Source organism: Cebus imitator, unplaced genomic scaffold, assembly GCF_001604975.1.
Source record: "Cebus imitator isolate Cc_AM_T3 unplaced genomic scaffold, Cebus_imitator-1.0 Scaffold323, whole genome shotgun sequence".
In the NCBI taxonomy this organism is placed as follows: domain Eukaryota; kingdom Metazoa; phylum Chordata; class Mammalia; order Primates; family Cebidae; genus Cebus; species Cebus imitator.
In genome coordinates, this window is record NW_016107638.1 from 923732 (window position 1) to 950879 (window position 27148).

General features: G+C 55.0%; 1 protein-coding gene across 14 annotated transcripts in view; it reads left to right on the forward strand.

The window, feature by feature from the left end:
• The window catches only part of RIMBP2 (RIMS binding protein 2), a 333192-nt gene that overhangs the window by 240505 nt on the left and 65539 nt on the right, over window positions 1-27148 (forward strand). For 7 of the 14 annotated variants that reach the window (XM_037729912.1, XM_017504520.2, XM_017504523.2 and 4 more), the window contains exons 3-5: window positions 5851-5955; window positions 14159-14209; window positions 15679-15699. In XM_037729912.1, coding sequence (XP_037585840.1) covers window positions 5854-5955; window positions 14159-14209; window positions 15679-15699 — 174 coding nt within the window. In that variant the 5' untranslated portion in view covers window positions 5851-5853. Of the gene's footprint in view, window positions 1-5850; window positions 5956-14158; window positions 14210-15678; window positions 15829-27148 lie in introns of all 14 variants that reach the window. The other 7 variants (XM_017504521.2, XM_037729916.1, XM_037729918.1 and 4 more) reach the window with 2 other exon arrangements.

Genomic DNA, 27148 nt, shown 5'->3' on the forward strand with positions numbered 1-27148 from the left:
GGGGTGGAGTCCAGGGAGGGAGGCCAGGTCAGCATTGCCCACAGGGGTGGAGTCCAGGGAGGGAGGCCAGGTCAGTGTGGCCCATGGGGGGTGGAGTCCAGGGCGTGTCCAGGGCGAGCAGCCCTGGTGTCGGGTGCTGCTGAGGGATTTGGTCCAGTGCGGACAGGAGAGTGGCCATGGGCTCGGGCCGCAGGGACTCCTCAGCTGCCTCAGTGGGAGGATCTCAGCCAAGTGACAGGAGGGAGGCTGACTGGAAGGGCTGGAAGAGTGCGTGGGAGGTGCGGTCGTGGGGAGAGTGGGCGGAACGGATCCTTTCAGAAGTTTTGTTGAGACAGGAAGCAGATACATGGGCAGTGGCTGGAGGGAGACGAGGGCTTTGCAGGAAAAGGTGAGATTTGGAGAGATGGATGCTGAAGCCAAAACAAGCCCCAGCAAACCCTGTCCTCCCAGCCATGGCATCTGTGATGAACCTGAGGCCGCCCTCTGCGGGCCGAGCGCTTCTCCCACGCATGCCTTTCTGACAGTCGCTTGCCCGGACTTGGTTCGTTACCCGTGGAACTGCAGGCTTCTTCATCGTTCTTGTTTCCATCCATCTGATCTGTCAACCCTCGTCTCCCCGTCACCTGAAGCAAGAGCCCAGCATGGCACCCTCCACCCCTTTGTCCTTGACGACTCTGAGGCCACAGGACCACGTCTGGAGCTGTTTCTGTGCCTGGTGACCCTACCTAGTGAGTCCTGGTGGGGAAGCTGTGCTGTCCTCTTGCTAACAGCTTCCTTCCCAGAGCTACATAAAGACGATGCAGGCTGCCTTTGGCAGTATCCCCTTCCAAAATAAACAGAAGCACAAAATTAGCCAGAATTAAGCAAAAATAGCAGAATTAAACAGCTGCACAGTTGGCCATCCAGGCCAGGTGGGCCTCGGGGAGTTGGAAGCTGCTTCTCTGCCCTGCCCGTAGCCCTCCAAGATGACAAGGGCTGACGTAAATCATCTCAGCCCAGAAGTGGGGTGGAGGCTGCAGCAGATGGCTGTGAGTTCTGAGTTCTCATCGGCCATGTTCAGCTGTGGCTTTAAGCCCTTGCTCAGCTTCCCTGAGTCCGTTGCTCTGCTGTGAAGACCCTCAGCATTCAAGGAGACAGTGCCTGGGCACCACAGTGCCCTGCATATAGCAGGCGCTTAATAAACGGCGGTGGCCGCATTCCACCGTCATTTTACCAATGCGGCGTCGCTGTACATTGCCCTGTTGCTGCAGCCCTGGTCTCCTCACAGGTCCTCCCTCCCACCCTGTACCTGGCGTTTAAGCGGCATCACACAGGGCCACACACGTCAGCTAGGAAAGAGTTTTCTTCTCTTGGGACGAAAAGATAACAGAGAAGTTAATAGACACCAGGTACTATTCTAGCACAGGTAAAATTTAGAACCCCTCTATGAAGTAGGTGTTACTTAGTAATTAATCAACATTAGTTATTTCATTAATCATTAACCAATTGAAAAAGAATAGTGTTGAATAATTAATCCAAAAGAAGAACATGGAGCCCAGAGAGGTTAAGTAATGACTCTAAGGTCACACAGCAAGCCAGCATCAGAGCTGGGATTAGAGCCCAGGTGTTCGGGCTCTTTAATGGCTTTTGCTAACCTGAAATGCAGAAGCACCTCTCCCCCAGCCTCCGTGGTCAGCCCTGATGGAAGCGTGGAGAGCTCCAGGAGCTGGGAGGAGGCCCAGGTGGCTGGAGAGGGAGTGCTGGGGACAGCGTGGGACTGAGCTCCGAGAGGCGATGAGGGTGGCAGTTTGAGAATTTGGCATCTGTGCTGAGTGACCTGTCATGCGGGCAAGTATACAGTGGGGCAAGTGCCTGCTTACATTCTGGGGGGGAGGAGCAGAGAGCAGGCAGGGGAGCTGGCCAGTGTGTTGGGAACGGGGGTGCTCAGGACCACCCGACCCCACAGTGCTTAGGACTGCTGACCCCACACCTGCACAACTGGTGTATTTGGATGAGGTCTGTCCCTCCCTGCAGAATGTGAGCTCCAGGAGAGCAGGGTTTTGTTTTGCTTTTGTTTTGCGTGGCTGTAGCCGTCAGAACCCAGCAGGGTGCCTGGCAGAAAACAAGTGCTTGGTAAATATTTGTTGAGTGAGTGAGTTCCCCTTGTGGAATTTGGCTGAAATCTTATGTCAGTTGAGGCTGGTATTAGGATGCAGGAAATGGCTGCTCCTCTAAGTCCAGGACGGTGGTTGTCGTTGGTGCTTCCGCCCACCCGGTACCATCCTGTTCACCCATCTGCCTTCATGCTCCCCTACTCTTGGGGTGTTCTCTCATGAAGACACAGTCATCCTGTTCCACATCCCAGCTCCTCGGTACCTAGTAGGTGCTTAATAAATGTCAGTCCGATGAATGAATATACAGAAGAAGCAATGAAGGAGCAAATGCAGTGGAAATAGTCCTCTCTGGAGCTGGAAGCCCCACACGGAGGCCTCATGAGGGTCTGCAGAGACCAGCTGTCCTCATGACCTCCAGGAGCCTCACGGGAAAACCTGACTCCAGAGGAGAGCCGCACCGCACCCAGGTGGCAGCCAGCGTTTGAGGAAGAGTTCCCAAAGCTTCTCAGGAGCTCAGAGAATCCCCGGCATCTCCCAGGCTGCCGTCGGTTTGTGGTTTGTCTGTCTTGGTGGCTTGTTCCCGTCCTCATAAAAACACCCTGTGATCTGTGCGGCTGGTTTGCATCCATGGTGAACTGATGTGGGGGAAGGGGAAGCTGGGGCTGTTGGAAAGACACGCTTAGAATTGGCGAGGCCCACCCCAAAACCTAAAATGCAATAAAATAAATTAAAAAAAAAAAAAAGAATTGGCGAGGCCCAAGCAGGCAGACAGCCCAGCGGGGCAGGAGGTCAGTGTGGAGGTGGTTCTCAGACGGCTTGGCAGGGCAGGAGAGGGTATGTCCAGGCAGATCTCAGGAGGGCTTCACAGCAAACACCCAGGGCTCCTTCCCAGGAGGGCCAGGCCTGCCCAGGCTCAGAGCTGAGTGAACGTGGGGTGATACAGGCACGGTGTCTCCCTGGGACCCATCTGGCCCCAGCGTGAACTGGCAGTGGTCACTTTCTGGGCCCCCCATGTTTCATGGGGTTTTGTTCATGTCTTGGGGAATTCCATTTTCTCAGTATCCTGGGTTCTCGTGAACATTCCCATGGCAACAACCAAACCCCCAGTTGTCTGCAGGGGTGCAGGGTAATGACAGCTTCCGAGTTCACTGGGAGCTTCTGGAGACAGCAGAGGGGAGGCTGAGGCTATTCAGCTTAAAACTGCGGATGAAGGCCGGGCGCGGTGGCTCACACCTGTGATCCCAGCACTTTGGAAGGCCGAGGTGGGCGGATCACGAGGTCAAGAGATGGAGACCATCCTGGCCAACATGGTGAAACCTCATCTCTACTAAAAATACAAAAATTAGCCGGGTGTGGTGGCAGGCGCCTGTAGTCCCAGCTACTTGGGAGGCTGAGGCAGGAGAATTGCTTGAACCAGGGAGGCAGAGGTTGCAGTGAGCCGAGATCGCACCACTGCACTCCAGCCTAGCGACGGAGCAAGACTCTGTCTCAAAAAAACAAAACAAAACACAAACCTGCAGATGAACCAGCGCATGAGGTCATCGTGCCTGAGACGTGGGCCCAGAGGAAGACTTCACCTTTTAAACACAGGCAGAATATCCCATCAACCAGAGCGCTTTGCAGAATCAAAGGTGGAGACCTTCGCCCTCCTCAGTTAAAGTGGTTCTGTTTCAAGGTTATTTTCCAGAAGAGAGGAGCTTATAGCAGCCCGAAGGAAAGGCTACCTTTGGGAAATTGGCAAGAATGTCCCCAGTCTCTCTGCCTCCTCCTACGGGGCTCCACCCACCTCCATCTGAGCCTGGGTGCCTCCTGGCTGCCAGTCCCAGCAGGGATGCCCTCACCTCCCCTGCCAGGCTTCTGTTTCCTGCTTAGGCTGAGTCTGGCGGCCTCAGGAAACTACGTCCATTGTTAACCTTCTCTTGGACACATTCGTCCGACCTCATGATGTGCGAAGGCTACAGGCCTTTGAGGTCCAAAACTAAATAAAAGTGAGTAGAACGTGGCAGGGCGCTCACATCTGTAATCCCAGCACTTTGGGAGGCCGAGGTAGGTGAATAACCTGAGGTCAGGAGTTACAGACCAGCCTGACCAACATGGCGAAACCCCATCTCTACTAAAAATACAAAAAATGAGCCAGGTGTGGTGGCGTGTGCCTGTCATCAGCTACTCAGGAGACTGAAGCAGCAGAATCGATTGAACTCAGGAGGTCGAGGTTGTACTGAGCTGAGATTATGCCACTGCACTCTAGCCTGGGCAACAGAGCAAGACTCTGTCTCAAAAAAAAAGAAAAAGATGAGTAAAAGACTAAAAATCAATAGAATTGTAAAATAAACAAAATATAAAAAATAAATGACCAACCAGCTCCAGCCAGGGGAGGAAAGTGTTGGGTGCCCCTCTGTCCCGCTGTGCCAAGGCACCTGCTCACTTTAGGACCTGGGTCATCTGCGGCCCTCGGCTGTCAGGGGTGCGGGGGGCAGGTCCGTGGGGCAGTGGCTGTTGTGGGTATGTGCCGTTGGAGGGGGCAGATCCCACCCCCTCCTCAGTCCTTTTCCTGGAGGCATACGTGGCCAACTCTTCCCATTTTGGGAGGAGTCTGGACTTTTATATTAAAAGACTCCGATTTTAAAGTGTTGACCATCAGGTCACCACATATATACATGAGAGGTAATGACAGTGAAATTCCAGCATGTTGTCCAAGCGCCCAGGAGCGGCTGGGGGCCCCGGAAAGTGTTTTCTGCGATGGTTCCCAGCGTGACCTTTGCCCACGCTGTGGCCTTTTCTACCCAATGCCATTTCCCATGGGTTTCCTCCTCAAGGACCACCAGGGTTCATGGTTGGTCTGCAGGCCCTGTCCTCACTGTCAGGGTCCTGATGGTGCCTCTGGGCCAGTGAGACCTGTTCAGAGGGGAGGGAAGGACACTCAGAGGGTGAGTAGGTGAGAGTCGAACCCTGGGCACTGGGGATTGAGTGCTGTCCCTCCAAGCAGGACAGACGGATTGTCAGGAGGAGGGGACAGAGCCAGGAACACAGCTCCTTCACTCTGCTCCAGAAAATGGGCCTGGCCGACGGGGGTCCCCTTTTCCCAGAGGGGTAAGTGAAGGAATCTGGACTCCAGGGTCTGAGTGCCCTTGTCCACTGGAGTCAGCAGTCAGGGCCAGAGCCTGAGGCTTGGAAGCTCCCTTGAGGGTGTGGACTCTGGGTTTGCATTCTGAACAGGTGTTCACTTCCCAGCTGTGTGACGGGCAACAATGCTGTCCTGTGCCTCAGTTTCCCTCTCTGTAGAAGGAGGCTACTTCTGAACCTACCTCCTAGGCTGATGATGGGGATGATATGACTTAAATGCAGACAAAAGCTTGCACCAGTTCTGGGCACATAGGACAGCATTAATAAGGCTTTGCTGCTGTTGACAAACTACCTAGGCAAAAAAGGCAGAGGATGGAGATAAAATTTTTCAAAACAAGCAAAAAGAGGAAGTCACCTTTGCATGAGAACAGAGTTCTGCTCAAATGCTCACTGGGTTTGGAACCCAAGGAGGAGAAGCAGGTGCAGGGCTTGTTTCCATACGGCTTCCTGCCGGGAGTGCCGCCTCTGGAGGAGCCTTGTTGTCAGCACAGAGGAGGTTGGGTGCCCCGCAGGGCCACTCGGGGCTGCTCCGGAGTGACAGGGCTGAATCGGAGCCTGCTTGGTGCAGGGTCTGGGGTGCACGCCCATGGGCGCAGGCTGCCCTGCTCAGCCGGGCCTCTCCTTGTCCCCACAGCATATGCGAGAGGCGGCTGAACGGCGGCAGCAGCTGGAGTTGGAGCATGAGCAGGCCCTGGCTGTTCTCAGCGCCAAGCAGCAGGAAATTGACCTTCTGCAGAAGGTAAGTGGCGGGCAGCTGGGCGTGGTGTGCAAGGTGGGGAGTCTAGGGGTGGGCCGGGGTCCCCTGGTGTTGGGGAGCGGCCGACCTGCAGCCTCTGCTCCCAGGCCTCTCCCGCTCTGTCCTTGCACAGAAAAATTCAGGCTCATTTCTGCTTTCCTGCTCTGGTGTTTCCTAAGTAGACCTGTGTTCATGGTTTATAACGCAAAAACAGATGCAAAGCTCTAACATCTGATGCTGGTGAGGTTGCAGGGAAAAGAACATGCGTAGAGATGGCTGGCAGGGTGCAAGTTGTTTCAGCTTCTGGAAAAAGCAGTGTGCAGCAGTCGGTAAAACCAAAAGTGCACGTAGAGGGTGACCCTGCCACCCATCCTGGATGGTGCCCTGCGAGGAGTATGGGAACCAGTTCAAAAGGAGTTTTGTTTTCTTGTAGTGCTGCTTTGTAGCAGTGGGGAGGGGGACTGGACCCAGTTGATGCCCACCTAAGGATGATGGCTGTGGGCACAGTGGCTCATCCACGCCAGGGGCCACCTCATGTTAGGGAAAGCGAGCGCGGAGGTTTGATTCTGCTGTCTTCAGGCTGTTTGCATGACGTGTCACCAAGTGAACGCACTGAGTCGCAGAGCAATATTCATAGCGTGAGCCCAGTAAGAAAGGAAAAAAAGGGAGACAAATGAGAAAGGAAAAGAAATCAGGGCAGGAAGGAGAGAGGCACCAGGGAAGGAGGGAAGGAAGGACTGAGGGATTTGGGGTTTTTACCCCCTTGGCAGCTGTGATGCATCTGGGGGCTGTGAGGGGTCCCCTCACCCCAACTCCAGTCCTCAGCCACGGTCCTGCTCTCTCTCTCCAAATGGGTAGGAGGGTGGTGCTCCCAGAGCCCGTGGGCTTGGGGTTCCCCCAGGAAGAAGTCGGAAGGTGGGAACCCGTGAACTGTTGTCATTTCATTTCCTTCCAGAGCCCAGTGTCTGCACCCAGCCCTGCCCTCTCCTCCTCCCGGCAGGGCAGCTGCCCCTATGGCTGGAGTGCAGCTCGCTGGTCTGCAGCCTCCCTGCTCAGGGCCGGCTGGGATGGGCCATTCCTCTGCCCTCCATGGCCCCTCGGCCCACCGGACAGCTTCTCCATGTCTTGGTTCTCAAAATAAAGGACTCACAGTCATTCACCCAGCCTGGGTGGCGATAGGAATCTATCGTCGGAGCAGCGGTTCTCCTCCAGAGTTTATTAGCAGAGCTTATTGAAACAGGTAGATATGTTCTGATGCCGTTTCTCTAATCATTTAGAACGAGATTGTATTAAGGATAAATTTCATTAAGGCTGCGCTGATGGGACCTTCACAGCCCTCATTACCTGTCATCATAAGTTGGCAGGCACCCGGAGAAGCAATATTTCATTAGATATTATCCGCAAGGGATATTGCGGGGACACGGGCAGGAATATTGCTCTTTTATCTTCTCCTGCCATGCCTCAAGGACCTTGCCCGTGGCCGGGTGATGGCTGATGGTACCCGCGTCATTCATCACCACTCCAGAAGCCACGTCCCCAGTCTGGGACCGTCTGAGACAGATAAGAAGTCTGTAGAAACGCAGAGACTGTCCAGGAAGGGAGCAGGATGTCTCTTCTCAACAGAACATTCTCTCGGGGCCTGGAGTTGGGTTTACCAAGCATTCGATGCCAAGGAAAGTCACCCGGGGCCGTCTCTTCTGTGACCTGTCCAGTTCCTTGGCGCCCTTCTTCCCCTACACTAGCCGTGGTCTCTGCTTTGGACACACTGATGCTTCATCAGTGGGGCGGGGGCAGACGGAGAGAAACTGGTTGAAATATGGAAGGGCCGATTTTGTAATTTCTAGAGGCTTTGATTTAGTTTTTAAACACGAGAAGAGGAAGGCCGACTCCTGGGTGGCAGGAGGTCTGGGGCTGCTTTCCGGAGTGGATCTTTGCGTTCCGTTTCCCCCGTGGGTGCCGTCGCGCTCCACTCGTGACCAGCTTCCTCATGCCGTCGTTCACCGCATGTCAGCCGTCGGCCCCTCCAGGCAGCCACTCAGCTGCTGCCCCAGAAGTGGGAACCCTGCGGCAAGTGGGACAGGGTGCTGGCCTCCCAGGCTAAAGAAAGTAGATGAACGAGTAAATGAAAAAGCAAGTAAGCCCCAATGAAGGCGGGGGCTGAAGTAGCGGATTGATGGGGCCGTGACTTCAGAGACAGGTGACATTTCAAGGAGCAGACGATGCCCCCCACGTGAGACCCAGGGTGGGGTGAGCGGGGGTTATGGAGTAGCGCCCACAGGGGCCCCCTTGGGAACCAGCCTAGCACATCCAGGGAAGAGGAGGAAGGCCGGGTGGCTGGGTGCAGCCAGGGAGGGGCCAGGGCTTGAATTTGGGCCTGAGGCACAGGCTGGAATGCTTGCCTCCACCATGAGGCACGGATCAGCTGAAGACTGGCCCTCATCCTCCTACCAAGATAAACGTTACCAATCGTCTTTGAACTCTCCAAGGCGCAAAGCCGATTCTGATGAGAGCACCGTGGAGCCGTCTCTAAGGAGCTCTCTGTTCTCTCTTTCTGCAACCCCAGCTCTTTCTTGAACGTGTTCTCACAGGACCCCAGACTCCACAAGTGGCTTCTGTTCATGTCATCCATGTGAGGGCTTACGGGCCAGTGGGTAGTTCTCTGTTATTTTCTTTAACCCAGGGGCCCAGTTTGAGCTTATGGCCTCCAAGGACACTGCCCTTTCCTGGTTTCCTTCTCCACCCCAGCCCCCCTGCACGTCGCAGGTGACCCCAAGACTTAGTTCTCAAGCCACATCACTTCTCGGTCCACACTCACCGTCTTGACCTCGTGTAGATAAGTGGCTTTCAGCACCGCCTCTGCGTGGCAGCTCCTGGGTTCAGACCTGCAAGTCAGAAGACGCATCTGACCCACCCTCTGCTCGACACCGCTGCCTGGCTGGCCTCAGACGCCATGTCCCCAGTGGAGCTCCCCTCTGTCTGCACCGAAACCTGTCCTTCTGCTGAAGTCCTTGAGCTCTGTACACAGCAGCACTTCCCGTTTCCGTACGGCTCTTCCTTTCCCTGGAGTTAACTGCCTTTCCGTCTGCTTCTCTGCGCACCCATCATTCCTTTGTTCCCCAGTTCCTAGCTGGAGCTGTCATATTCCTCTCAGAGAGTCTCAGTCCTCCAGGGAACTTCTAATTCCATTTTCCCCTTGGAGATGCCTGCCTGGAGCCCCAGCCTCTTCCTTCATCTGGATCCTAGAAATTCCCCTCCTGCTATCCAGGGGCCTCCTCTCTGCCTCTTTGTGCTCTGATCCTCCGCTTCCTCAGCCCTATCATGTAGTATTTCTTGCCATGCAATGTGAGGCAGGAGTTTATTTTTCCTGAAATACAGGTGGATTGTGCTGCATGTTGCAGTACTTGGAGATTCCTTTGTGGCATCAGCCTCACCTCTATACCTGACCACGCTTCAGAAAGTGCTGGGTATTCCAGTGTCTCATATCGGGGACCCGCCTCCTAGCACCTTGTCCAGGGGCACCTCTCTCCCAGGCAGCCCCACCTGTCATCCTGCCCGGCGTGGCAGTCAGAAGAAGCATGTGAGATCATGTGAAAAGGAAAGCATTCTTTTAATTGCATTTTAGGTTTTGGGGTACATGTGAAGAACATGCAAGATTGGGACCTAGACATGGAAAGCATTTGTTAAATCAGAGAAATAATCCAATGGGTGAATGAATGAATGAGTGATCAGCTGCCCAGGGTTCTCCTCCCGGAATCCAGGGACAATGAGCTCACACTGCAGCCTTGGCTCTGGTAGCTGGGGAGAGGCACGGTTTAAAAAAGCAAACGGCAGCCAAGCCAGGACCCATGCCGTCTGCTGGCAAACACAGGTTCTCCCGGGAGACTTTGCTTCCTGGAGATCAGGAGCAGGAGGCTCATTCACACATCCCTGCCTCCATTCACTCAACAGACGATTACGGAGCGCCTTGTGTGAGCAAAGTCCCAGCAACACGCAGCGGGGTGAGAACAGGCTGTGGGTGGTCACGACGATGGTGGAAGTGACACTGGGCACAAACCCGCTGCTGCGGCATGTCCAGGCTGGGACCGGAGTGCAGGCATGGCCTCCTCGAGCTGCGCCACCCCTGCCGCTCCTCCCCCGCCCCACGCTCCCCCCGTGCCCTGCTCTGCAGCTGCGTCCTCCTCTCCCTGGACTGTGCCAAAGCCAGTCCCCTCTCGGAGCCTCGTCGACAATGCCTGCTCCCCAGGTTGTGGCAGGACCAGTTCATTTCTCTCATTGAGTCTCCCTCAGACCAGACGCCACTTGAGGCCCAGACGCAGGGCAGGTCGCCCCGTCTGCTGGTGCAGAACACGCCTGCTCACTCATGTGGCTGCTTGCCACCGCTCACCTCCACCTGCTGGTGTTTTAACTCCATGAGAGGCTCATCGCACTCCTCGGACGTCACCTGACACCTGGGAGCTCCCCCGAAAATCCAGGGTGGACGGAGGTGCTTGAGAGATGCGGCAGGGTTCCGTCAGTCGGGGCAGTAGGGTCAAAATACCATGGATGAGATGACTGACGATACATTCTCACAAACACTCAACAAACGCCTGTGGAGTGAATAAATGAGCAGTCAGCCCTCCTGTATCCTGCCGGGCGGAGGATCCATTGCTTTCTCCGAGTTACAGATAAGGAGGCTGAGGCTAACCTGGGACACTTGAGACCCGATTCCGAAACCCCAAGGCTTCCTCTCAGGTGAACAGTCAGCCTGAAGTCCGGCTGCGCTGGGATGCTTCAGACTCTCCGTTTCATGTGTAGGTTACGTCCTTGTCTTAGGACAAGCAGCGATTATGATAATCCAGTGGTGTGAGCTAAAGGGCTTTTCCATGTGTATAATTCATCTGCAGACCTGACTGACTTTATTGGATCTAAAATTCCTCTTGTAGGATGACTGCTTTCAGTCTGAAATGTGATGCTGAGAGGAGCTGAGCTCGCTGCCCAACGCATAGCTAATGCTGTGGCTGAAGTTGCCACGCTGCCCTCGGGTGTTTGGCCTCAGTTGCGTGTGGATGGCCGGGGCGGTTGGTCGCTGACCCACCGTGTTAATTTCAGGCGGTGTGTGCCTCAGTCCTGTGTGTCCCTGGAGTATTAGAAACCGTCCCTCAGTTCTGTGGGACTCCTGATTTGAGGGCCCTTGGTAGCCCTTGGCATAGTTCCGTGGGTCTCATGGATGTTTCTGCAGAGCTGATATTTCATAACACCCATGGAGGCCCTTGCTCTGCTCCGTCCAAGCCAATGCCTGTTGTCCGGTCACAGTCGCCGGGAGCCTGGACGGCTTATTGCTCTGTGCCCCGTCCACCCCAGCCAGATGCCCAGCGCTTTGGCCACAGGGAGCCTGCCCTCCCTTGTGTGAGCCTGTCTCCCCGGACACTGCTGCAGGGCCCGCTGCCTTCCCGGATGGCGGATCCTCTGGGTAACAGGCCTGTTCCTCAGGGCCGCCCTCCGGTGTCGGGACCTCCAGCGTCCCCGTTCTGCAGAAAGCGCTCTCTGTGAAGGTCACGCTTTCCCCTTGTTGGCCCCGAAATGAGCCTCGCTTAAGCTGTCGCTTCGATTTTGTTAAGAATTCAGTGCTGCCAGTTTTAACAATCCATTCTGATCGTCCAAATGGCCCAGCTTGCAAGTAGCCTGCAAAAATGCACTGGTTTTCATCTGAAGCTGGAAGCCACGCTGTACTGCCAGCTTGGCTGGGTTTTAACAGCCTGCTGGAGAATTCTGCTGTTGTTTTTTAAATCCTGCCAGTTGAAAACTCTCTTTGATTCAACTGACTCAGTGGTGGCGTCATTTATATAATCCCTATATGTTCCCTGCTTATTTGTGTCTTTTTCTATTTGGTTATTTATTGTTGCTCTTGCTGGTTTTTCCTTTGAAAGGAACAGCTTCCAGCATCCGGCGACCGAACTGAATTCGAGAATGGTGTAATTAATCTGCTGTGTTCTAGTCAGTTGCCCAGCTCTTAAAACTCCCGTTGGAAATATGTGAGAATGGAATGCATATGAATGAACTCTATAGAAATCTCAGACAACTTTTCATTTTTAGCCAGGGGAATGGCAGATTTCCCCTCGGCTGGGGAAGCCAAGCTCTTCTCTTTCCAGCCCGAGGAATCTTGTGAAAGAGAAGTTGAAGCTGTTAAGATAATGTTCACTTGCTTATTTATGATGTTGAATCGTCCATCACTAATTATTCTCTAGGCAGCTAGAAAAAATATTTCTCTGGAAACTGAGAATTCTAAATGTAAGTTGCAGTGTAGCATATGGATTCTTTATTATGCTCTATGTTTTAAGATAGGTGCACTCTCGTGTCAGAAAGTAATGCTGCTTAAAAATCCCTGTTTTCCTGCTCCACGGGGAATGTTTGGGGAGCGACGCCCGTGTGAAGGGTGCACAGCGTGGACTGTGGGGCAGGCGGGGGCCTGGTTCGTCTTTCCTTTTCTGTCTTGTTACAACCTCCAGAAACTGGCCTCCGGTGTCCCACACTTCAGGAATTGTTCCATGCTTTCACACTTGATGATGATGATCATTAACATTCTTGGTTTCAAGTGACAGAAAACGCAAGCAGGAGATGGTATTTGTACCAATCACTGAAAATTTAGCTTCAAGTATAGCTGGATCCAGGGCTCAAATCTGCCAGCCTGAGACCCAGCAGAATCCAAGGCCTCCCCATATTGCCAGGACTGGGCTGCTCTCTGCCCTCCTAGGGGTCAGCTTTAGCCTTGGTTGCCTTGCAGAGGCCCCAGCCATTCCAGCCCTGACCCTCCTGGTGGCAAAGTGGCTGTAGCAGCTCCAGCCTCACCTCCTCCCAAGCTGAAGTCCAGTGGAAAGGGTCCTCCCTCTCTCCCAGCATTCTCAGGCAGAGGCCTACTGCCCTCCTTAGGCCCCAGGCCACCCAGTTCACCAGTTGCTGAGGGTCCAGAACCATGCTTAGCACACTGGGAGGACAGACCCCAGCCAGTTCACAGGCCCTTCCCAGGAGAGGAGGGCATCAAAGTCAGGCAACAAACATGACAGGCCCTTACTGTCATCATGGTGCTAGGACTTCCGGCTGTGAGGACAAGAAGCCGCAGTGTTCCATTTCAGCTGCGCCTGAATCTGCCCTTTGCCCAGGCAGCAGCATCCTGAGACATTTCTGGAGTGAACTGTGTGAAGTTCCTTCTTCTGTGAGGGCCCAGATGGTTTTGCTGCCGGTGCTTTGGGGAGGGGGTCCCTGCCTCAAGCTGCAGGTGCCAGAGCCTGTTTCGTGCTCAGGACCCAGCCCCGGCCCCCCTCCAGGGCCTGGTGAGGTCTCAGGGGACCTGGAGCTGATCAGGGGTCAAGTCTGCGGGATTAGGTTTTGTTTCCAAAGCAGTTAGGGACATACGGGCAGATGAAGGTGCTGTCGGAGGCATTGGAGGGACGCTGCTGTGCTCTAGGCTCAACCGCCTTCCGTGCGTGACCCCTTCTCTGGAATGGAATGAGGGCCGCCCACCCTCTGGCCCCAGCCAAATCCCGGGAGTCGCTCACTCCCTGCCAGACTAGGAATCACTTTGAGTTTTTACAAAAAGCATCCAACCCAACCCAAATCCATTCCATCTAGCCAAGGGGACAGCAAGTGAGAACCACTTTAGAACCTCACAATTTAGGGGCTTCTGCTGTTCACTCAATCTAAATGCCCATCAGTGATAGACTGGATAAAGAAAATGTAGTAAGTTCCATGAAATACTAACGGCCATGAAAAAGAATGAGGTCCTGTCTTTTGCATCAACCTGGATGGAGCAGGAGGCCATTATCCTAAGTGAATGAATGCGGTAACAGAAAACCAAGCACTGCGTGTTTTCATTTATAAGTGGGAACTAAATGATGAGAACTCATGGACATCAAGAACAACAGACACCAGGGCCAGCTTGGGGGTGGAGGGTGGGAGGACAGTGGGCACAGAAAACCTACCTACTGAGCCCTAAGTTTGTCACCTGGGTGAAGCAGTAATCTGTTCATCAGGCGCCCCGGACATGCAATGTATCGTATAGCAAACCTGCACATGTGTTGCTGAAACTCAAAAGTTAAAAATAATGAATGTAGGGGCCTGTTAGAGGAAGAAAAATAAATGACCCCCCACCCCCAATGATTCAGACATGGGTCTCGTTGTCTTCTTTCCCCTTTGAACATTTACCCTTTTCTCTCTTTTCATCATAAAAAAGGCTCAGGTTGAGGCTAAGAAGGAGCATGAAGGTGCCGTGCGGCTGCTAGAGGTAAGGAGCGTGCCCTGCCTTCTGCCCGGGGTGGGGATGCTGGGGGGAGTTGCACTCACCTGCTGGAAATAACATAATGTTTATTAAGTGCACATGCTGCATGTCACCCTCACAAGCAGCTAGTACAACAGGTGCCAGGACGATGTCCGTTCTTACAGGGAAACTGAGGCACAGAGAGGTTAAGCAGCGTTCCCTTGGCCACACATGCAGACTCGGAACGGTGTGTCTCAGACGTGGTTTGCTGTCCTCTGCTGGCTCCTCTTGGGTGGAAAGCGAGGCAGTGTGGCTCACTCCCTTACTTGCGAATTGATTTCCCCAGGAGGAAAGGTGGGGGGACCCTCCGGAGGCCATTCTGCCCTCTGATGAGCTGCCTTGGGGTATCTTTTTAAGGTACAACGCTCATCCTGAGGAGGCATTTGTAGGATCAGAGAAAGCTGGGCCTGGGCAATCAGAGTCCCCAGCGCCACCTGAGACACTTTCCCGGGTGTGGTCCCCACAAACATGGCGTGAGTGGCCTTCTCCTGCCTCCCAGAGATGTGACCCACTGGGGGCTTGGGAAGGACAACCGCTATGTCCCAGCTGCATGAGTGGTGTGCCGGGAGTGACCAGTCCTGTCCCTGGCTCCTGGTCCAGTGCCAGCCTCCTTGGGAGTGAGTAGGCAGGCAGACCAGGAGGGCTGTGGGGTTCCCCTGAGGCCTCTGCTATCTGCATCTGTCACACACAGTGGACGGGCTATGGTGAGCTGGGGCCCCCACCTGCCGAAGTCAAGGATCGTGCCGTTCCGCACCCCGTAAGGAGAGGGTAGCACGGGAGTGGGTCTGCCCCAGGGTGGCCTCCTCCCGGTTACGTTCCCTGAGAGAGGCCGTGGTTTCCCAGCATTGGATGTGGTTGCCCTCTTTAGAATGACCTTGTCCCTTGTCTCCGGGGAGGCAGCAGCCACTTAAAGCAGGCTGTGTGCATCTCTTACGTTGCCTTTTAAAGTCTATTCCTCCCAAAGGAAAAGGTTTCATCATTATCATCGTATATATTAACATGGATTTTTTGAAAGCCTCCATTAGTTAATGACCATCTGGAGGGAGGAGTGTGATGAATAGCAAATAGGAAAATATATAATCCGAGAGAACAGAAACAGGCCTCCAAATGGCTATTTATCTCCCTGGAAAATCCTTCCCTTTCCCTGGCCCAAGTTACCCACCGAACTTGAATTTGCATCATCTCCCGGCAGGAAAGGTAGTTTCCTTTCTTCATTTGCCCCGGAGCCCACTGACGTGACCCTGTGTGGCTTCAGTCTGCCTCTGCGGGGCCACTCCATCACAATCCTGCTGTCACCTGTCACCCCCTGCTGCTGGTGGCGCATGTTCTCAAATGCGGTGGTGGTCGCAACGCGCAACTCAGATGTGCTGGGAATTGTGTTGTCTTTTATTTACGGTGTCTTTCTGTAACTGTGTCTTGCTTTGCTCTTCGCGCAGAACACCCTGGACAGCATGCAGGTATTCTAGAGAATAGCGTCTTCCCCGCCCGGCGTGCTTGGCGATGCTTTTCCTGTGAGTGGACACGGCCATGAGTCCTGGGCCTGCTCTGACCTGCCTCTGCTTCCTGAACTGCAGCTTCTGACGCAGGTGGGGGGTGGTCAGGGCTGCTCAGCCTGGGGGAGCCAAAGGAGCTGCTTCCAGGAGCTCCGTGAGCAGGGACTCCCTTCCTCCGCGCATCAGAATGCAGCGTGTTGTTCTCTGAGGTGCCACGCAGGCCCAGGCACATGGCAGTCCCCGTCCTGCCAGGGCTGTAACTCTCAGGCGGGGAGAGCGGTCCTGGGGCTTCAGATGACCACAGGGGAGAGACATTGCGGGTTGATTCTACCCTGGGGCCAGAGTTGTTGAGGGAACCTAGTGGGTAACCCTGAATTCGGTTAATTCGGTTCCTGGTCATCAGAATTCAAGCCGTGCACCTGAGCGTTACACCCTTTGTTCTGCCTCTGCGCTGTGCAGACAGCAAGCTCCTTCCCACGGGCCAGGGAGGCTGCCTGCGCTCCTCTCTGTCACAGACCACCCCTTGCAATTCCCCCTGGGGTGGAGGAGAGGCTGGATTGCCCCCCAGACAGGGCTCCGAGTTGGATGGTGAGTTCTTGGAAGGGACGGCTTTTCTCACTTCTGGACAAGTGGTTCTCTGAGTGGGTGCCCCAGGGCAGTGGCAGCACCTGGGAACTTGTGAGCAATGCCACTTCTCAGGCCCAGCCTCCCTAATCCAAATTCTGGGAGGGGCTCCAAGATCGGCTGTAATCACCCTTCCGGGTGTTTTTCATGCCCCTGAGGTCTGAGAAGCATTCTTCAGGGAGCCTGTGAGGCTAGCTCCTGGGGAAGAGAGTATTTTCAGCAGGGCATCCCCTGGGAAGCCTTGGCCTTTGCAGGGCTCAGCACCTTGGGAACCTGATCCTGACCTGAAGCTGTTGACCAAGAAACCGTGGATATCAAGTCCCACCTGCCTACCCATCCAAGAACCATCTGTGGTGTGCAGTGGGGTTTTCATGTTGAGGTGTTTGTGGCCTTGGAGAATGGGGCATACTGGTGACTTTCTGTAGACGGGACATTCCACTGGGCAGTACAGCCTGCTTCCATACCCAGCCAGACATAATAGAGAGCACCTAGATAGGATACACCCCAGAACACGTCACATAAAATCCCTGAGCACATGGTGAACCAAAGGTGTCTGATACGGGTCTCAGTCAATTGAGGACATTGCCAAGGTTGAGGATGCACCTGTGACACAGCCTTGGGGGTCTTGATGGTGTGTAACCAGGGCAGTCTGGATACAGCTTGCTTTTATGCATTTTAAGGAGACATGAGCCATCCATCAATGTGTGTAAGGTGTACATTGGTTCAGTCCGGAAAGGCAGGACAACTTGAAGTGGGGGCTTCTGGGTCACGGTGTAACCTCCTGGTGGGTTCACCTTGCCTGTTGCCTAGATACAGCCAATTTATCAAGACAGGGGTATTGCAGTAGAGAAAGAGTAATTCGTGCAGAGCCGGCTGTGCAGGGAACCAGAGTTTCATTCCTACTTAAGTCAGTCTCCCTGAGAACTTGGAGATCGGAGTTTTTAAGGATAATTTGGTGGCTAGGGGCCAGTGAGTTGGGAGTGCTGATTGGTCAGGTGGGAGATGAAATCATGGGGAGTCGAAGCTGTCTTCTTGCACTGAGTCAGTTCCTGGTGGGGGCCGCAAGACCAGATGAGCCAGTTTATCCATGGAGTGCAGGGTCTGCAAGATATCTCAAGCACTGAGCTTAGGTTTTACAACAACGATGTAATCTCCAGGAGTAATTTGGGGAGGGTCAGAATCTTGCAGCCTCTAGCCGGATGGCTCTTAAACAATAATTTCTAGTCTTGTGGCCAATTTGTCAGTGCTGCAAAGGCAGTCTTATTCCAGGTAGGGAAGGAGGCTTGTTTTGGGAAAAGGCTGTCTATTGTTTGTTTCAAAGCTAAAGTATACACTAAGCTCCTCGCAAAGTTCCTTCAGCCTACACCCAGGAATGAACAAGGACAGTCTGGAAGTTAGAAGCACCACGGAGTTGGTTGGGTCAGATCTCTTTCACTGTCTCAGTTATAATTTTGCAATGATGGTTTCAATAGGTAGATGAGAGACAAAGGGTTGCATTCTTTTGAGTCTCTGATGATCCTTCTGCTGAATACACGATGTCCATGTGAGCGGAGGGCAGAGGAACGGTCACTTATGCCTTAGCCTGGCTCAGTGAATCTGCGTTTTTGCATGAATCACAGGCCAGAAGGAACAATCAGATACGCATTTGTCTCTGGCGAGCAGAGGGTTAGAAGCTGAGCCCTTTCATCCCGTACCTGTGAAGATGAATGATCAATTTACATTGCCTGGGTGAAATTCTACAGAACTGTCTTAGGGTGAAGATCTTGAGACCCACAAGGACTCTCTGTGGGAAAATCGTGAGGAGGGTATGTAGCTTCTCATCTTCGAAGCCATCTTACTTAGAAATACAATGGAGGGCAGGTTTGCCAACTCAGTTCCCAGCTTGACATTTCCCTTCGGCTTAGTGATTGTGAGGTTCTGAGATTTATTTTCCTTTCACGGCTCCCATATATGCAACTCCAGTGCCATGGACACTTCTAGGCCCTGTTCTTTAAAGAATGAATGGCCAGGAGGTTTTGGTGGCAGCAGGGAGGTGTCTTTTTTCCTGGTCGTGCTGCATGGAGTAAAGTCCTGGGGTCCAAGGAGTACCCTGGGCTAGTTTTGGGATTTAGCAAAGATGTGCCTCAGGGTTTAACTAAACATAGAAGAGAGGTTTTCAAGAATTTGCCTGTCAAGACAACTCTTTTTGTAAACCTAAGAACCTGAGAGCAGGCAGATTTCAGATATAGGAGTTAAGTAATTTCTTTGACACTTAGAGAAAGTCGTGTCAAAACAGAGAAGCAAAAGAAAATACTGAGAGCGGCAGCAATACCTGAGACAGGTGGACTTTGCTGGGCACTGTCCTCGGAGGGCATCAGAGAGACATCTCGGCCTCTACGAGATGACGCACGTTTCACCTGATCTTCACCATATCTGGGGGAGCCAAGGCGCAGGCAGGTGACTGAGTGACCTGCCCAGGGGTCTCAGGGAGTCATGGGCGGAATCCCATTCAACCCCAGGAGTCTGGCTCCAGAGTCCAAGGCTGCGATGGCAGCTGCACAGCATAGCTTCCTGTCAGCTCAGGACTCTGACCTCCCCACGGGTGCTGGGCGGGAGCGGGGGACAGACGGGATGGCGGCCCTGGTCCTGCACCCTGGTCCTGCCTGCAGAGCGTACTGGAGGACGAATCGCAAGTCAGTGCTGGCAGCTCCGGACCGAGGGAGCGCCAACCGTGCCGCCTTCCCCTGCTGTGTTTTCCTCTGGATGCGCGGCAGTAGCAGGGCCTGGGAATGCAGGAAGTCACTTTACCCTGGGCCCTTGAGAGCTGCAGTCCTGTTTAACCCCTGAAACCGTTGCCTGAGGTTCTCTGCTGCCTTGTTTTGCTGATTAGGCAATCAGGGCACGAGGCAGTGAGCCACATACTGGAGGACACACAGCTCCAGGTGCCAGGGCCAGGCCCCGAGGGAGGGCAGGAAGCCAGCTGGTACCCCCCCTCACCAGGGCCACACCCCGAGGGAGGGCAGGAAGCCAGCTGGTATCCCCCCTCACCAGGGCCACGCCCCAAGGGAGGGCAGGAAGCCACCTGGTACCCCCCCCACCAGGGCCACACCCCTAGGGAGGGCAGGAAGCCAGCTGGTACCCCTCTGAGGTGATTTGAGAAAAGTCTGGGGGCTGTCGTGCTTGTCACAGTGTGCTTGGACTGAGACGGGGGTCTGGGCTTCCCGGTCAGAGAACCCTCCCCGTGAGAAGCCTGGCTGGCGCTGTGCGCATGTGGACAGCTCTGTGGTGTTTCTTCAGGGCACCCTCGTGGGAGTCCCTCTCCTTCTCCTTGACTGTCTGCATGAGAGACGGGCAGAGGAATAGTCACTTACGCCTTAGTCTGGCTCGGTGAACCTGCATTTTTGCGTAAATAATAGGGCAGAAGAAACAATCAGATACGCATTTGTCTCGGGTGAGCAGAGGGTTAGGTGAGTGTCCTTTTGTCCCGCACCTGCGAGGGCGTAGAACTGCAGGTGACATCGGCCCCGGTGCGTCTCAGCCTCAGAGGAGCCTGGCTGATCTTCATGAACAGCCCCCTTTCCTCCCTGGGTCTCCCTGGGGGACTATTGGGAGTGGCCAGGGTGCTTGCCTCCCAGGCAGGCCGGGGTCCACCTCCTTCAGGGGTCCGGCCTCAGGCCTGCAGTGGATGACTGTGGTCTGTGGCCCTTTGCCTTCAGGGGCCATCACTTCCTCCACAGAATAATACCAGCAGTTGTATTTTGCATCTAGGATGGGATAAAGATGAGTATTATCCAGGTTGGATTCATGATGCCGTATTTATTACCCCTTTTCACTTCTTTCCTGATTTTAAAGGAAACTAAAATGGAACCATTTCTGGGGCCCCTGAAGGTAGAGCACCATGGCCCCAGGTGCTAGGCCTGCTCGGGCTGCGGGGAACCAGCCCTGCCTGGCTCTTGCTCAGAGGCTGGGTGACCACCGGGCATGTGAGTGTGCTGGGGGCATGTGTGGAGAGTGGGGGTGCAGGCGGGGGCTCAGGTGGGCCCTGGGCGGAGAGACTGGGAGATGGCAGCCAGAGAGACCTGGGTTGGGCCTGCCGCCCTCTTGGCCCCGTGTCCCTCCCTGGTGCAGTGGCCTGACACTGACTCACCCAGGAGGTCCCTCTAGTCAGCAGCAATGCACAAACCCCAGGCAGGGATGGCACATAGCAGGTATTCAGCCGGTGACCAGTGAAGCCACATAAAGACGCCCAGGCCCGAGCCCAGGCGGAACGGCACACCAGACAATTTGTTGCCAAATTGCTCCTAAGGCTGCCGGAAAGCGGTCTCGGTCCAGACCCCAGGAAAGAATCGGGGTGAGTCCACAGAGTAAAGCAAAAGAAAGTACGTGAGAGACGCAGAGAAGCAGAAGGCTGGCGGCTCCACAGGCAGTAGCAGCCTGGGCTCTTCGTCGGCTCTTTTATGGTCGTTTCTTGATTATCTGCTGCTTGAGGGGTAGATTGTTCATGAGTTTTTGTGGGGGGGAAGGGCGGGCCGTTCCAGGAACTGAGGGTCCTACCCTTTTTAGACCATATCGGGTAACTTCCTGATGTGGCCGTGGCATCCGTAGACTCTCACGGCGCTGCTGGGAGTGCCTTTTAGCAGCGAATGCACTGTAATGAGCATATGATGGGCTGTGCGGATGACCAGAAGTCACTTGTTGCCATCTTGGTTTTGGTGGGATTTCGCCGGCTTCTCTACTGCATCCTGTTTCATCAGCAGAGTCCCTGTGACCTGTGATCTCTGCTGACCCCTCTCATCTAGTGACTTAGAATGCCTTAACCGTCTGGGAATGCAGCCCAGTAGGTCTCAGCTTCCTCTTACCCAGCCCCTGTTCAAGATTAGAGTCACTCTGGTTTGAATGGCTCTGACACTAAGGTGACCCAGTGAGCCTGGACCGTCCCTGGGTTCTGCCTGAGGTTCTGAGGTGATTATACATCGGGCCCCTTGCTCCCTGAACCACCCCATTTGGACGCCAGCTGCCAGCACAGCACCTGCTTATCAGCCCTCTTCACAGAGGCCACGGAGCCAGAGGAGGGCATGGAGCCAGGAGCCGGGGGAGCTGCGGGGGCGTCTTTGGATGCTTACCCCCATTTTTAGAAATAGCAGCATCCACATTTGCAAGCCTCTGCTGCTTGTTCCAATTACAGTTGATTTGCCTGATGACTGTGCCATCTGTTCCTGCCTGGTTCGGACTCAGTCGCTTCTGGGCAGTGCCCTGCAGGCCCCAGCACCTCCAGGTGGCCTCAGGATGGGGAGGAGTCAGCAATATGGGGCTGGGTATATCCCTGCAGCCAGGCAATGCCCAGGCCCAGGCCCGAACCCAGGCAGAACAGCACCCTGCGTCTGGAAATAAATATTGAGGTGCAAACGCGCCCACCTGGGGCAGGCCCACGGGTTACTGTTTTCTCTCATGCCAGAAGTGGCTCCCGCTGTATTTATTCCAACTCCTCATGGGCAGTTGGAAGCTCTTAGCCCCAGTAGGAATCCCCCCAGGAGTCACAAGAGCCTTCACCTGCTGCCACGAAGCCAGGGAGCCGTGCTCAGGCGAGGAGCTGAAGGAAGGGTGCAGACAGGCTGGCAGGGCCGGGCAGAACTCTCAGGTTCTCCTTGGTAGGAATTTGAGGTGGAGGAGGCTGTGCCCCGTTCCACGCCTTCAGCGCAGGTTACAAGGAAAGTAAGTCTCACAGATTCTCCCATCAGACCAGCATTTACTGAGCACATGCTTACGGACACGCAGGCACGAGAGGGTCAGTTCCACACCTGGTCTGTGAGCCCCACGTGGTCGCAGCACTTGGCACTGCTAGGAGGGTGTTTTGTGTGTCAGACCCATGGAGCTCATTTGGGGAAAGCACATCAGCTGGATGGTGGCATGGGCCACCGGAATCCTCGAATCAGTGTCTGCACACGGGACCAGCTAGAGACCCAGCTCCGGGCACCGTTCCCAAGACCACAGGAGCAAGGCCTCGCTCGGCTCTACCCCGCCCGCTCTTCAAAGGTCGGCGGTCCTAAGATGTGTGAGCCGGGTGGCATAGCTGCACTTTAACCAGCGAATGCCCATTTCTCCTGTCCCTTATGCTTAGAAAAAAGCCGAGAATTTTACTGTTTATTTTTCCTGATATCGGTCATTCTAGTTAGCAAGCCTTGGGCATCGGTGGAGATGCAGCTAGGCAAGCGTCCTTGGGGCAGCTGTCCCAGGCTTGTGGCAGCGCGGCCTTCCTGGGGTCTGCACTGGCAGGGTCCTCAGTTATGGCAGGGCATTGCCCAGCTCGTCTGTAAGTGTGTGCTCAGTGCCCAGGCAGATGTGTGCTCCCATCCTGGAGAGTGGCAAATTCTAGGTCCCAGAGCCCCCTAGGCCTGGAAGCAAGTAAGTGATTGTCCTGTGTGTCGGGGCTTGTATGAGTACATCTGGGGACATCTGCAGGGCCACGAGGGCATTTGTTCCAACCTGACCCCACACACACCCAGCCTGCTGATGCGGGCATGCCGCCGTGCTGCTGGGTAGAGCAGCACCACCGCCAGCACCCACAGCCCAAGGCCATCAGTAGCTGTGCCTGTCAGCCCCAGCTGCTGATGAGTCTTTAAGTACCACCTGCTTTTAAAGTGTGAAATTTTCCAGTGAAATGAAGATTCCCCGTGTGTGTGAGGCTGTTCTTGCATTGCTATACATTGCTATAAAGGAATACGTGAGGCTGGGTCCTTGATGAAGGTTATGAAGGTAACTTATGAAGGTATCAATGGCTCACAGTCCTGCAGGATGTACAGGAGGCTTCTGGGGAGGCCCTGGGAAACTTACAGGCAGAAGGTGAAGGTGGAGCAGGCGTGTCACATGCGGAGAGCAGGAGCAGGAGGGTGTGGGGAGGTGCCAGGCTCTTCAACAGCCAGACCTGTGTGAACATGGAGACGTGCTTGTTATGACAAGGACTGCGCCAAGCCGTTGGTGAGGGAACTGCCCCCAGGACCCTGGCACCTCCTGCCAGGCTCCATATTTCAACAGGAGTTGTGGTGGGGAGGACGCCCTGCTGTTCCTGGGAAACCAGAAGCTTTGCCTTCGGTGGCTGCTACCGGTTGAGGCACCTGCCCCTTCGGCTGCACCACCCCACCCCAAGTCCCTGCAGACCTGCCTGCCCCTGTCCTGCCCCTGCCCCTGCTGGCACCCCTGCTGGCCTCCGTGCAGGGCTGCATCCACACGGTGATCTGCTGTGGCGCTTCAGCCCCCACCCGGGACCTCGCCACCTGAGGTGTGAGGAGCAGTTGGCAGGAAGGAGCTGGGCAGAGCCAGTGTCCCTACAACCCCTGGCCCAGGCTTTCTGCAGCCCCCTTGAAGAAGCAGGGCAGTGGGGTTGGGGCATCGCCCCCCCTCCACATCTCATGTTGAAATGTGGCCCCCGGTGTCAGAGGTGGGGCCTGGCAGGAGGTATCTGGGTCCTGGGGATGGGTCCCTTGTGAATGGCACACATTGGCCCTGTCTGGTGACCTCTTCAAGAGAAGCAGCCTCAGGGAGGAGGTGGCAGCTGGGAGCCTTGGGGAATATCTCAGACTTCAAGAAGGGAGTGACTTTGTGTCACCGGAGGGCATGGAGTCTCCTGTGCAGTGAGCCTGGGTGGGCGAGGGCACTGTGGGAGCGGCTCCGGGCGAGCTGGCCCTCACTGCTGCCCATGGGCCTCCTGCTCCTGGCACCCCTCAGAACGGGGGGATGTCCCCGGAGCCAGGATGTCCCTGGGGAACCTGCAGGGAATGCGAGGACGGTGGCTGCTGCCCTGCTGAGAATACCAGTGTCCCCGCTGTTGCTGATGCTGACCCTGCGTCTGCTGCTCCCAGTGCTAACCCCAGACTGCTGCAGTGAAGGATGATACCCGTACCCCTGCAGGTAGTAATGATGATACTGCTGCTGCTAGTACTGTGAGTACTAACAGCACTGTTACTATGCCACTGCTCACACCAACGCTGTTTCTACAAAAAATATGACTGCTGCTATTGCTGCCGCTGCTGCTAATAACACCAAAGCGAGGCTGCCATTGCTGCCAGTCATGAAAATGGCAGCACCACTGACGCTGGCACGGCTGGTTGGTATCAGTGCTGCCACGTGATGGCAGCTGCTCCCGCGCGCCGCCGTGCTGACGGCAGCTCTGTGTGCTCAGCCTTCCACCTGCGGCCGCTTTTCTGAGCGCCAGCCGCCTTCCCGCCCATCGCAGAAGCAGCTCTGTCGTCCTGGCTGTCTCAAGGATGGAACTGACCTCTCCAGGCACAGCCCTGGCCACTCACGGGCACTCTGGCCCCGGGGCTTCCTGCCTGGCCTTTCGCCCCACTGCCCCAGCTGGGGAATGCTCAGGCCTTCCTCCCACCCCTCCTCCCTCTTGCTTGTGGCCCAGTCACCCCAAGACTCAGCCTCAAAGGGAAGGGGAGTCCGGCCCTGCTGGGGCAGTCTGGCCTTGGGGCCCGGGTATTGAGTCTGTGGCACTGGGGCTTGGGCACTGGTGCGGAGCTGGGTGATGCGGCCTTTCCTCACCTGTGGTCACGCACTGTGTCATCACAGGCCTGGATGTTCATCAGGGCCAGGTTCCCTCTCCCATGGGAACCCTCAGCTCTAGGTATCCTATGAGTCTGTGCTCCAGGCCCCACTCTGTGCATAGAGAATGCAGGTCCCCTGGCAGGCTGGTGGTGACTCTCCTTTACCCACCAGCCCCTGTGAGGGGTCTCGGGGCCTCCTTGGTGAGCCACCCAGATGGCTGCCCGTCCACCCAAGTTCTGTCTCCCTTGGACAGAGGTGAGCTCGTTCATCTGTAACTCAAGAGTGCACCACACTTTCTGTGCGTAGATTTGTTTACCCATAGCTCATTGCAATCCACCAAAAGCTGTTGGATGCCCACCCTGTGCCAAGTCCTGAACTAAGGGCTGAGGACGTACTGATGGGCCAGGCCAAGGGGCTGACCTCGGGAAGCACCCTCATGGCCCACACAGGTACAGGACTCGCCAGGCCCTGGGGACCAAACCGCAGAGACAGTGCAGCTCCTGCTCGGTGCCCCCCACCCCCGTCATTTCTGGGAGTCCCGTGGAACCATGACACAGCAGGCAGCCTGGCCTCCTCCCTCTGTAGTGCCTACGACCCACCCTCCTGTGAACTGAAGCAGATAGCCCGCAGCCTGCCGGCCTCTGTCTAGGTGCGTATCAGAGGCAGAACCTGAGCTAGGCTCCGAGACCTCAGCTGCCCTCAGCCTCCTTGATGGGGTACAACCTCCCCGAAGGTCGGCCGTTCACCTGACACCTTTCATGATTTTCACCGTCTCTGTATGCTACCTGTATTCTTAGTTCTTATTGTTTAAAATCTGTTCACATCTGAAAACTTTATTTTGAAGTAATCTTAGATTCATGGGAGTTTACAAAAACAGCAGGGAGCGTTCCCACGGCCCTTCCTCCGGCTTCCAGGTGGTGGCATCTTCCACAGCCAGACTGTGCCCTCAAAGCTGGGAAGCTGGCGTGGGGCCGCGCTGGAGCGTGCTGCCTGCTGCCGGGGAAGTAACTTCCTTTCTCCAGTGTTTACAGCTGCTTTTTCCGTACAGTTCTGTGGTATTCAGTGGCATATACAGATACTTGTCACCACCGCCACCATCAGGTATACAGTTGGCTCTGTCACCAAGACACTCCCTCATGGGACCCTTCCTAGTCACACCGTCCCCAACCCGAAATCCTGACATCCACTGATCTGTTTTTCATTGCTGTCATTTTATCATTTCAACATTGTTACATGAAAAATCTATTCACTTTTTTTTTTTTTTTTTGAGACAGAGTCTCACTCTTGTTGCCCAGGCTGGAGTACAGTGGCTTGATCTCGGCTCACCGCAACCTCCATCCTGGGTTCAAGCGTTTCTCCTGCCTCAGCCTCCCAAGTAGCTGGGACTACAGGCATGTGTCACCCTGCCTGGCTAATTTTGTATTTTTAGTAGAGACTGAGTTTCACTATGTTGGCCAGGCTGGTCTAGAACTCCTGAGCTCAGGTGATCCTCCTACCTTGGCCTCCCAAAGTGCTGGGATTACAGGCGTGAGCCCCTGTGCCCGGCCTGTTCACTTTTTTAGTTAGGTCATTTTCATAGATGTGATGTCAAGGAATGGGTATGCCAGTGACATGTTCCTTGATGCACGTTAGAATGAACGCATGACTGTTAAACATCTCCTGCTCCTCCACACCCGGGGAAGGCTTTGTGAGTGCCTCAGGGGTGCCAGGGGGCTCGTTGGCTCACACAGGTGAGCTCAGGGCCCCTCGGGGTCCAGCCTTGCCTGCAGCAGGCAGTAGCAGCTGTTCCCTGGCTGCCCTGCGGGCCCGTCACTCTGTCTTCAGGGCAGAACCAGCAGATCCAGAGCCCCTGCAAGCCCCCGAAGCCCCAGAAGCCAAGTGGTCATCCCACCTGCAGACCCCGAGTTTGGGGTCGGAGCTGTCCCCGGGCTTGGGTTCCCTCCGAAGCTTTCCATGTCGTGCCCGGGAGCCCCCCATTTTTAGCTGTGCGCCTTCCTTGGTAGACACAGCCGGCTTGGCCAAGCCCATTCAGCTTTTTAAAGAAGAATACTGCTGATTTCTTTTAATGAATCAAATAAATTAATTATAGGCTTTGGATTTGTTAGGTTTATTTTAGAAATCCGTGATCTCAGCCATAAATAGCGCTTCATTCTGGACAAAGGAGCTGAGAAGGCTGCTGCCTGTGGAGGATGGTGGGGAGGCGATGGATGAAGGGTGGGGGAGGCGATGGACGAGGAGGAGGGGGAGGTGATGGACGAAGAGG